This window comes from Urocampus carinirostris, chromosome 3 (genome assembly GCF_059441175.1).
Source record: "Urocampus carinirostris isolate Australia breed hairy pipefish chromosome 3, RoL_Ucar_1.0, whole genome shotgun sequence".
NCBI classification, from domain to species: domain Eukaryota; kingdom Metazoa; phylum Chordata; class Actinopteri; order Syngnathiformes; family Syngnathidae; genus Urocampus; species Urocampus carinirostris.
The window spans coordinates 66,473,845-66,486,370 of NC_142351.1; the positions used below are offsets into that span (position 1 = coordinate 66,473,845).

General features: G+C 37.7%; 1 protein-coding gene and 1 pseudogene across 5 annotated transcripts in view; one reads left to right on the forward strand and one right to left on the reverse strand.

Annotated features, from left to right (window-relative positions):
- Positions 1–12,526, reverse strand: part of zeb2b (zinc finger E-box binding homeobox 2b) — a 114,818-nt gene that overhangs the window by 16,578 nt on the left and 85,714 nt on the right. For 4 of the 5 annotated variants that reach the window (XM_088333046.1, XM_088333042.1, XM_088333044.1 and 1 more), the window contains exons 4-6: positions 8,996–9,061; positions 5,906–6,094; positions 1,892–2,106 (exon numbers count right to left, since the gene is read on the reverse strand). In XM_088333046.1, the coding sequence (XP_088189172.1) occupies positions 1,892–2,106; positions 5,906–6,094; positions 8,996–9,061 (470 nt within the window). The remainder of the gene's footprint in view (positions 1–1,891; positions 2,107–5,905; positions 6,095–8,995; positions 9,062–12,526) is intronic. The other variant, XM_088333045.1, reaches the window with a different exon arrangement.
- Positions 1,436–1,594, forward strand: LOC148370512 (5.8S ribosomal RNA; annotated as a pseudogene).

Here is a 12,526-nt window from a genome sequence, read left to right on the forward strand (position 1 = left end):
TCGTGTTGACCACGTGTGCGGCACGCGGTTTAACACGTGCTCAAACTTTTGAGCAGCTCAAAAGTTTTGAACGCGGCCAACCACGTGAAAATTTCCGACCGCGAGTAAAGCACTGCTCTATCTCGTCTATATGGCGGTCTCAAAACGTCCAACTGCGCTCAACAGCAGCTGCTTCACGGCCAGGAATTTCTGGCCGTGGTTCAGCCTCAGTGCGCTCGTGAAAGGCTGTGTGCCCGCGCTCTGAAGATCTGAGCAGCGCCAAATAATTTCGCGCTGCCACCCGCGCGCGAATTTCCGACTGCGTGTAAAGCACCGCTGTATCTCGTCCGAATGGCGATCTTAATGCGTCCAATGGCGTCCGCCTCAAAGGCAGAAATTTCTGGCCGTGAATCAGCCGCAAATGTCTGTGTGACCGGCCCCTTTCCTCCTCCTTATCACTAACTTCCTTGGGACTCTTTATTATGATCAGAATGGGAAATACAGTAACACCTCGGTTATCGCGGTTAATGGGGACCAAAACCACCCGCGCTAAGTGAAAATCCGCGAAGTAGCGGCGCACCTCCAAAAAAAAAAAAAAAAAAAAATATATATATATATATATATATATATATATATATATATATAATTTTTCCTATTTTTTTAATTATTATTTTTTAGACCCGGTTAATGGGGACCAAAACCACCCGCAAAAAGTGAAAATATGCGAAGTAGCGAGGACCCTTCAAAGAGAAAAAAAAAATAAAATAAAAATAAAATAAAAATAAAAAATATATATATATATATATATATATATATATATATATATATATATATATATATATATATATAAAAAAAAATAATATATATATATATATTTATGAAGACCATCAAAAAAACATTTGGGGCTTCAACTAAACTTATTTTCATTAAAGGAGTCGCATCTTCAAAATGCTTTGAACAATTTATAATAATGGACAATTGGGGAATTATCTACACACACATTATAAATAAATATATATATATATATATATATATATATATATATATATATATATATATATAAAAAAAAAAAAAAAATATATATATATATATATATATATATATATATATATATATATATATATCTCATCTCATCTCATCAGCCGTACCGCTTATCCTCAGAAGGGTCGCGGGGTATATATATATATATATATATATTTATTTATTTTTTCTTTCTGAAGGGTCCTCGCTACTTCGCATATTTTCACTTTTTGCGGGTGGTTTTGTTTCCCATTAACCGGGTCTAAAAAAGAATAATAAAAAAAAAAAAAAAAAAAAAAAAAAAAAAAAAGGTTTTGCTCCCCATTAGACCCGGATAATGGGGAGCAAAACCACCCGCTAAAAGTGAAAATCTAAAAACCCTGTCGTGAATTTGTCTCCGATCGTCCAGGGCGGACGTAAAATCGCCCAGCTGTACGACTCTTAGCGGTGGATCACTCGGCTCGTGCGTCGATAAAGAACGCAGCTAGCTGCGAGAACTAATGTGATTTGCAGCTGCGATTGGCCGGCAACCAGTTCAGGGTGAAACTAAATATGAATAAAATTACTAAATTTTGTGCAGGCTTGGGGAGTAACGGAATACATGGAATGTCAAAAAATGATGTTGGCAAGCTGTTTGGATTTACTTTCATTTTGTTTCTGTCGCATTTTATGTTAGTTTTGCCGGAGATCAAATAGATCAAAGCCAGGAGAGAAAGCTTACCACGTGTTGAGTCATAATTTTATTCATGTTTAGTTTCTTTTGACTTTTATTAGCATATTTGGTATTGGAGTAATCCAAAAGTAATTGAAAGTAATCAAGTTAAAGTAACCCTACCCAACCCTGGTATTAGCATACGAGTTGACGTGAGGAGGGTATGAACGGATATCGAACCTGGTCTCTTGCGGGCTTGTGTGTGGCCATATGTCGCTCCAGCTGAGTGCGGTAGGCGAAAGTGTAGCTGCAGAGCGGGCAAGCGAAGTTTTCCTGGTTTTTTTCGTGCCGATACTTGATGTGCTCTTTGAGCGACGTCAAGCGCTTGTAGCCTCGATCGCAGTAGGGGCACGTCAACAGTTGGGCAAAGGCATCTGGCGTTCCAGGTGGTAGCTCTGCATAAGAAAAATGAAGGAGAGGACCAAAAGGTCAGCCAATCAATGGAAGATCACAGGCAGTGTGCCCGCCCTGCTATGGGAACTATCTATGCAATCTGCCACGCTCGCGCACACAACCATCAACTGTAAAATGGAGTCAAATAATTGTTTTTACTTCTTTACTGTCCTGACACATGGATTTGATTAAAGGTTCCTTTGGAAAGGCTGTCAAAAGATTGCATTTGGTATTAGTATATTTACATATTTTTTAATCATATACAGTGAGACAAATGAGTTATTTATCAACCACCAATTGTGCAAGTTCTCCCAAGATTAGAGAGGCCTGCAATTGTCTACAGTACTTGGCTAAACATCAACCATGAAAGACTGAATGTGGAAACAACATAGAAGATCACATTTTTTAATTTTGTTTGCTATGTTAAAAATGTTGGCGGCATGATTTAAAATAAATAGAACTGTGACTTCAAGACATTACAACCCTTTAAAAGACGCTTGAGTTTTTTTTTAATTATTATTTATTTGGCATGGACAGAGGTGATGTGCTACCACCAATATTGAGCAGTCGTTACTTTGTCCCCACCAATATTATGCGATGACATGTGGGGGAGAAGCGGGAGAAAATGCCTACTTTCGAGGAGGAGGCATGATAGAAAATAATGGAGAAGCACTGCTCTAACTGAACAAAAAGCAAGACAAGATTAGACAAAATATCCATAATTTACTTTGTTTTTTCGGTGTCTGAAAAGGGTTAAACAAATACATTTTTATTTAATTACTAAGGGATTGACCATATAAGATGTCATGGTCATCTGAGTAAGGGTCGGGAATCTATGGGTCGAGAGCCATACATGGCTCTTTTCATGAGTACCAATGGCTTAGATATAAATTCTGTCCATAACACAACATTATGTGTCACCTAAATTCTGTGGAATTCCAACGTCAAGTGGTTAAAACCCAATATTGGAACATGCAACACTGAAAGTACTCTTGGTTCAGTATATATAGGGCAAATTCTAAACTACAGTTTATAGTCGGGGTGTAACACCAACATTTTTCATTTTGGCAGTAGGCCTTCAAATGTACACTCATTAAACTATATATGTTCACTGTGGCAAAAATGTAAGCAAGCCATTAAGCGCAATTTGATTGGGTGAACGATAAAGGTGGGCAGATCTTTGCTTAGAGCACAAGGCATTCACACTTTTGTTGCTCTTTCAAAATTGTTTTTAAATCATGTTTGCTTTTATGGCTCTTTGGGTCAAAAGGTTCCGACCCCTCGTCTAAGTGTTTCATCAAACTCTCAATAAAATGCTGATAGGACAACAAACGGGTTAGATGGTGCATGTGCATGATGCCGCATGCATAGATCAAGTTCAAATGTCTTTTGTCGTTGTTGTTATGGATTGAACAAGGCCTGGCTGCCTACAACACTGATGTCTAATTTAATAGAATAATAATGAGACTTACAATTTTTCCTCTAACCCAGGGTGAGGAACATGGACATGATCTTGGATTTGGATGCTTGACCTCAGAAAGACAGCAGGATGTCGTTGTTGGCTTGCCATGTCTGCAGCTTGACCCCCTCAATCCTCAGTTCTCAACCCTCAACGTGTGTGCGCCTGCTGGGCCTATGAGAGGTGAACTATCTGGTTTCTGGCCAGCTGTTCCCCTGGACTAGAGGTAAACACTCTGGCATCCGGCAAATCCCTCACACTAACAGCTGTCTGCTGCAGCGTCTCCTCTCTCATTCTCAACATGTTATTTTCTCTTTCCCTCCCCTACCAACCTTTTTTTTCATCCCCTTATATTTCGTTTGTATGATATATTTCAAAATTAACACACATTTTTTTTACGAATCAACAAATTAGAAAATTATTGAAAAGTATCAAGTGGCTCATCAAAAGAAATATATCTTATATATATATAGGGCAGCACGGCGGCGCAGTGGTTAGCGCCTGTGCGGCGCAGTTCATGTCATGGGAACCTGTCGTGGGTTCAAATCCAGCTCCAGACTTCCTGTGCGGAGTTTGTATGTTCTCCCCGTGCTTGCGTGGGTTTCCTCCGGGCACTCCGGTTTCCTCCCACGGTCCAAAAACATGCATTTCAGGTGATTTGGCCGGTCCAAATTGTCCATAGGTGTGAATGAGTGAATGAGTTGTCTGTCCCTGTGTGCCCTGCGATTGGCTGGCAACCAGTTCAGGGTGTCCCCTGCCCACTGCCCGGAGATGGCTGGGATGGGCTCCAGCCCCCCCGCGACCCTAATGAGGATAAGCGGTACGGCTAATGAGATGAGATGAGATATATATATATATATATATATATATATATTTATTTGTGAATATTGTTTGCGAATGACATGAGTCGGGTGCTGTCAAAACTCAAAGTCAGACAATATTGTTACATAATATTGTCTCCAGGAATGGTGATAACCTTGGAAGGACAGATTTAACATATATATAACATATAACATATATATATATATATATATATATATATATATATATATATATATATATATATATATATATATATATATATATATATATATATATATATATATATATATATATATATATATCAAATACTTATTTTCTTTACTGTATGTATGTATGTATGTATCGTTATGTCTAAGTTTACTAAGAAGTTTTTATTCCAATAGAATATTTTAATTTATAAGAACTAGCAAAAGAATATGTAGACATTATAGGAAAATTATGTTGTACTCTATTTCGTCTTTAATTTGTCGTTATGTTTATGATTATTATTTTTATTTAATTATGTACTTTATTTAAAAGAAAATATATTGTTTTTCCTTAGGGCCCGGTCACACAGCCGTTTGCGTCTGTATCGCGGCTGAATCACGGCCAGAAATTTCTGCCCGTGAAGCAGACGGTGTTGCCCGCGGTGGAAAATGCGCAAAATTGGCCAACCCGCTGTTCATCCGTGGTATGCCCGCGAAACAGACGCCGGCGGCTGTTCCGTTTCTTCATTGCGTCAGTTCCACGTACTTTCCCCGTGTGGACCACGGGTATAAAAGCTGCCGAGCCGGGCTGTAGAAATTATAACCGCTCAAGTCACAGTCCCGTGAAGCTATGGCACCGAAGAAGAAGCCAATATGTTATTATTGTAATAGTTTTTCATTTTTATTTTATTATCTTGTTATGAAATGAAAAGAAATGTCAAGAAATAAAAATGGATTAAGACAAGGTCACTACGGTGACGGGGATCCATGTTCACCCCTTGACGTCTCGAGCACAACTGACGTGTGCTCGGCAAATCGCGCTGAATATACGCGGATAAAGGCGTTTGACCGTCACACGTGTTACACACGCTAATTCACGTGATTCAGCCGCGATACAGACGCAGAACAAACGTGCTATCCTACCCGCCGTAGCACGTCGTTCCGCGTCTGTACCGCATCATATCCGCGTGTGTACCACGTGTGCCGCCCGCGGTTACCCGTGGTCTAAAGTTTGGAGCAGCGCAAAACTTTTTCGCGCGGCCAACCGCGTGTGAATTTCTTGCCGCGTGTAAAGCACGGCTGTATCTCGTCTGTATCGCGATCTCAACACGGGCAACAGCGTCTGCTTCACGGGAAGAAATTTCTGGTGGTGATTCAGCCGCGATACAGACGCAAACCGGGCCCTTAGGTAAACATTTATTAAAAAGGCTTATTTAAAATGTTCTGAAAATGAATTGAACACAAATGATTTTAATCATTATTCTTAAAATATATATATTACAACTCACAAATGTCAGTGTCAATATAGTAAGGGTATGGATAAGGCCAGGTTACCGTTTTCCTCGGGTCCTGCGGCCTCTGGCGTTCCGAGCCGGGCGAGCTCCTCAGGCGCTTCAGGGTAGATGATGGCAGTGTCTCCTCGCTGGAGATACTCGGCAATGCTCATCACGTGACTGTCGGCATCGCAAAGCTTCCTCTTGCCAAAGAAGACCTCAAACTCTGAAGTGCAATTCACACTTTTAACTGAAAAGGGATGAGAAACATTGAACCTTTATTTACGACCTGGAAAAAGATGTAGGATTTTTAGAATGTCATTTTTCTCCATGTGTAATTAAATGATGGGTTGCATTACAAAAAAAAAATGAATCAAAAATAAGCAACGGGCACCATTTTTTTAGGAGTTGCATAATTGAACTCTTTCTTAATTTTCTTGGGTGGACTCGGTAGGTTTGGACGCATGGAGAGGATGGATGAGGAGCGAATGTTGAAGAAGATCTACAGAGCAGAAGTAAATGGAAGGGGACAAAAGGAAGGCTGTGATTGATGTGGATGGATGGTGTTATGAGTGCACTGCAGGAAATCAGTCCATATATAGTGGAAGCTAGAGTGTTTATTAGTTATAGAAATGAGTGGATAGGTGTTGTAAAAGGATAGGGGGATGTTTAGACCTGTTCTAAGGGATGGGCAGGGCACCTGTATGATGCGGCAGAGGTAAACCAGTAAAAGCTGTCAGGCCCTGCTTTTGAACAGAAGAGTGTGTTGTGTCACGCTGACCCGAGTGACAAGGTCGCTTTCTTGTGTCCCGTCTTATCTAGAGGGACGAAAGCATGACCAACTTGGGTGCCGAGGTGCTTAACTTGTTTGGGTGTTCGGGCATTTGGGTTGGCCATGGTCCCCCCCAAAATTGTGTGAGTGTTTTTTGCTACTTTTCCCCCTTTTTTATTTTCTATTTTTTGTGTATGTGTTTGTCTTGCTACCGGTAACCCCTCTCGAGGTATATGACCAGGGTTGACAGAATATACATATACAAACATATATACCATTCATTTGTTTTGAATGAATTGACTCATGTACTATTGCAAAGGTTGTACGGCTTATATATAATATATATATATATATACATATATGTTTGTGACCACTTCAACGGCCAATTTGCAAAAGATAGCAAATATTTGCTTAGCAAAAAAAAGAAATGTCATGACTGGCAAGGGATGGCTTTCCATTGCATCGTTTAGCGCCTTCATTAGGCTTGTCCTTCCAAGCTAATTGCTAAGAAACTGGATCATTATTTGGGAAAATGAGCAATGGGATCCATTTTCAACCAGTCCAAGCGGACATAACCGCATTTCAATGACAAATGCTTGTCATTATTCTGAAAAGAAATAATCTTTTTATTTATGTATTTTTCATAAGACTGCAGTGTTCATTTTACCTCTGAAAAGTGATGGGTCCGGGGACTCGCATGCTCAAAAATCTATGGGTCTCAACAGAGATCTATGGGTCCCCAAAATTTAGTGTTATCGAGGTTGAAATTGTAAATCGGTTACAAATAATATAATAAAATCTACAGAATCATTCATTTTTAATCATCAAATTATTAATTCATTTTTTGCATCAAATTATTGTTGGTAATATACTGATTAAAGGGATAACCACAAACCTGTCTTTTTTCATTTTCTCCTTTTATACTTCCTTTTTTTCTCAACTTCTTTATACAACATCATCATTCGTAATTACAATGCATCAAAGCAAGTGAGCCGTTTGAGAGCCGGCTCCCTTGAATGAGTAGAGTCTAAAAAGAGACAGACTTTTCACTACACAACTCGAGATCGGCGTGTAGACGAAAACTCGAACTGTGAGACGAAAACAACATCTGCCGGATCTGCCTGACAAAAAGTTTGGAGTGCGGTAAATCTTTGTTTTTAAAAAAATGTAATCGGGTAATAATGACAATTTTGTGTCAAAAAAGTTGCGTCCCAGGGACGCACGTTGATTTGAGACTATGCGTCCCCAGCAAAAATGATGCGTCTAGGACGCAGGGACACGGGCAAACGAGAACACTGAGACTGGGTGTAGGTTTTAGATGAGGTTATGGTGTCATAATAGTCTGTAACTTGCAATAGTATTTGACCTGTGCAGCCCTTTGAGACTCTTTGTGATTAAGGGCTATACAAATAAACTTGACTTGACTTGACCTGGTGTAGTTAATATAGACATTTAAATTATTGTCCAGTAAATCAATTAGATCAGTTCTTAACCCCTTTTTTATTTCATTAAAAAAAAGTCCAACGTCACACTACCAGGTGAAAATGTGAAAACAGCTTATATTAACATTTCAAAAATAGGAATAGAAAATAGGAATCAAATAAACAAAATAAAAAATATATAAAATACTTTTTATTTAATATGGATACTCAGTCTGAAACCTGGGCCTGTTTGTATGTACACAGCGCTGATATCATGGCAGAATTCGATAAAAGACATACACAGAGCTCTTTCTCCACAGCTCTGTCTTTCTTTCACCAATTTGCTTGACTCCAAGCACAAGGCAATTGGCTACTTGCTGCCGCTGTTGCCGCTTTTGGTATGGAAGAGTACTGCATCATTACTATACCAGGCGCTAGACTGCACAGGCACACAAATTGGAAAATATCCCACTGCATACCTGACTGGTTCCAGGTTCAATTCCTGAGTTAAATGACGAAGTGTTCATGGGCAAGACACTCCACCCTTAATGCCCCAGATCTACAGGTAGGCGCCTTTATTGGTGTCTGTATGAATGGGTAAAAGTGTGAATGCTCTTTGGAGATCCTCACTGACTGATAAACCACTATATAAATGCAGTAAATTCTCCATGTGTACATATATTTGTATTTGATTATAGTGGGTGTCATTTAGAAGTGCATCTTATACTCGAGGAAATGTTAGATAAATAATAAAAAGGGACCACAGAGGGACACTGTGGACAAAAACGGCACAATAACCTTTTTATAGGGGTTGACCTTTTCTTCCTATAACTTTTTGGAATTGAGCCGTTTTAAAAAGCTTGACAAGCTACATGTGGCCCTTGGGCCGTAGTTTGCACCCCCTCCTGTTATATACACACTATATGTGTTATCTTGTGCTAAAGAGGATGGAACTCACCTGTGCCATTTCCAGATATTTGCAAAGCAGCATCCACGCCCAAAGTCTCAAAATCTTTGATTTCATCTGCCCATTAAAGGGGTTTGGGAATAGACAAAGTGGACGGGGTTAGTACAAGTTAAAAAGAACCGCAAGCACGTCTTACAATGTCTACAACAGGGGACCCAAACTCGCGGCCCGGGAACCATTTACGGCCATCAGGATGCTATTTTTTTTTATATTATGATTGTTCATGTATTTTCGCTATTAATTTAAATCAATATTCTTTTTTTTTTTTAATGTGTGACATTTTTACCTCGAGTTACTGAATAATACACACCATTCCTTTAAGTGCAGCCGTAATGTATTATGGAATAATTAATAATTACTGATTGATAGATATTCATATGATTTTTTTTTAATCTTTAGATCTTAGTTTGCGTAGGGAATTTGAAAAAAATAAAAATTATAATAGCTAACAGTTTAATGTTTGGCCCAACCTTCCCTCGGCCCCCAGGTTAATTGAGTTTGAGACCCCTTGTCTACAAACACATTAGTTGTGCAGAATCATTGGCACTGAAAACAATGCGCAACAAATTAAGAGTTACCGTATGGCATTTGAATCACTTGGAGACAAAAAAAAATCTGGCAGGTGAGGAAGTCATAAAATGTAACTTGTGAAAATTTATTTCTGCTCATTATTAAAATCAACTTGCTTCCAAGAAACACAGAGGCTGTACTTTTTCCAATTTTTGTCTTTTTTTGGGGGGTTTTCTGTAGCACCATCCGATATGACTCAGCGTGACACAGGAAGAGGCGGAGCAAGTGGCTACACAATGTTTCTTAACACAAAAGCCAGAGGAAAATGACTTTATTTTTAGCTGACAAAAGAATTGACGGCTGTGTAGTTTTTACACACCCACTCGTTGCCTACTCAAAGGATTTTTTTTCTTTCATTTAATTTTTGGAGATGTTGTGTCTGAATAAACAGATTTTTAGCATACTTTTGTATGATTCTTTGCACAAATACATTAGCCGATAGAGTACTATTTTTTGTTTTATCGAAAGAAAAAATTCTTAAGAGTTTGTCAGTGCTAATTGATAAGTATTAATCCCGTGGGGATGATAAATCACCATTAGATGGCAGGAGTGGCTTTGATCAGATCCTTGCCCACATCTCGAGGAAGCTCCCACTTCTCAGTGTGGTTTCCAGCACAAGACTGAGGTAATGGGGTGAGGTGAGGTAAAAATAGGGTAAATGTTTTGGTGGCATGAATACAAGAAAAGGACAATTTCACTCCACGGTTTATGTACTATAAAGGTGCACTCAATTATTAGATGTACCCTTAAATGGACAGTGTATAATATAATAATAATAATAATAATTTCCTTTGTATTGTCATTCTTTGTAACAATGTACACAGAACGAAATGTCGATACACCTGACCCGTTATTTCGGGCCTCCTGTTTGTACAAAAAACTTTTTTTTTGTACGAAAAGAAAAACATATAGATTTGAATACTGGGCAAAAATTCAAGAACTCTAATTCTAATTTTAGTTTTTACAAAAAAATCATAGGGTGAGAAATGTGTATTTATTTTACAAAGCGGAATCTCACCAAGTAGTCGCCACCATATTTGTCCTATGTCTTGCTGCGCTCTCCAGCACTGATTCCCATTCAAATTTGACAACAGTGCAATAATAAAAAAAAAAATAAAAACATTGATTTTAATGCTAGGCAAAAATACATGAATTAGCAAACCAATGTTAGTTTTTATTTTAAAAAAATCAAAGGTTTGAGAAATTTGTAATTCTTTTACAGAGTGCAATCCCTACCTAGGTCGTCGCCATGTTTGTTGGCCGTCTTGTTTCCATCTGAGGCACTGGTTTTTGTTCAAATTAGACAACAGTGTCATCTAGTGGTTATATATCACACACTGGGGCTTCAAAAAGCACCATAATTTCCAGACTACAAGGCCCACCTAAAAATCACAATTTGGCCAGAAATTTGAAAGAGAGCTTTATAATCCAGACGCCTTATATACCAAAAATACTGTGGATAAAATTTGAAATGTATAGTTAAAATTAAATTATATTGCATATGCTAACTGTTCCGCCTTTGAGAAGCACACTAAGTGGTCTTCGAGTGTCCTCTTGTGGTTGACATGTTAATTGTTTGTTGCTAAAGTTTATTTCAGTGGTGAAACCACACGTCATAATGTTAATGAAATGAAATGAAATGAAATAATGTTAATTTATCTTCCCTAAAATGATTTTAATTAAAAAAAAAAATAATATGCCACCCCTAGCTATTAGTTCAGTTTTAATTCCATGCAACTTATAGTTCAGTGTGCTTTTTTTTTTTTAATAAAAATATCACAAAACACAATATTTTGGGTGTGCGCCTTAAAATCTAGTGCATTTCATAGTGCGTAAAATATGGTAGGTTGTGAAATATGTTCATAGATATAAGGCACACTGGAAAATGGACGACAAGGTGCATGCAGTCAAAACTACTGTAAGAACTCAGGTTGCATAAAACCTGTCAGAAAAAAAAACATATTAACATGTCATCTGGTTTTAAAAAACCTATTTCAAATACAACAAATTAAAATCAAAAGCAATTATTCTAAAATGATTAATACATTTCATTGTAATTTCCAATGTTGTGAACTGAATTTCCCAGGCTATAAAGTACACTGGGTAATAAAGCACACTCTAAAATATAATCCAACTTTGGTTTTTTTAGGGTTGCTTTATAGTCTGGAAAATACAGTGTATGTATATGATTTGTTGCAAAAATGCGTGGCTACGGGTGATGGTTTATTTTTTTCAGCGTTTAAATGGTAGAACATACTCAAATTAAATCTAGCGCACAAATTCTGCTTTTTGCTAGAGAACATTCCATTTTTGATGGCCGTTTAGCAGAAAATAATTCCCAAAGAGGCTGAGGAGCATGCATTTACGTTTATAAATCTGAAGGTGATGAAAAAAGAAAATTCTGTACAAATGTAATGTTGAATTCCAAACATGGTAATTTGTATGAAAAGCTGTCAGAATTGAGCAAAAAACTCAATCACAAAGTTTCGAAAACTTTCATCTAAATATGATAAATATTTTTCTAATTGAGATGCATTTATTTATTTTGTTTTTGTTCTTTTGTTGTAGTATTTTTTAAAATTCTTAAATACAAATACAAATTCCGCTTCCTTGCATGGTATTATTTTCCCCCCATTTTATTAACACTCCACTTATTGAAACATGAATATTTTGTTTGTTTGTTTATTTGTACATGATTCAACTGTTTGTTTGTTTGTACATGATTCAAATTGAATCTTTTCTTCCGGCGCCGTCACGAATGGCAGCCACTCCAGCAGCTCCCGTGTTATTTTCGATTGTTCTCGATTGTTCTCAGCTCAGGGATGCTGCTGGAAATGTGAATTTCCCTTCGGGGATGAACAAAGTATCTATCTATCTATCTATCTATCTAAAACAATGTTATTCTTATTTGACTTAATCCATTTAAAATATTATTTTCTTTTTTTTTAAGAA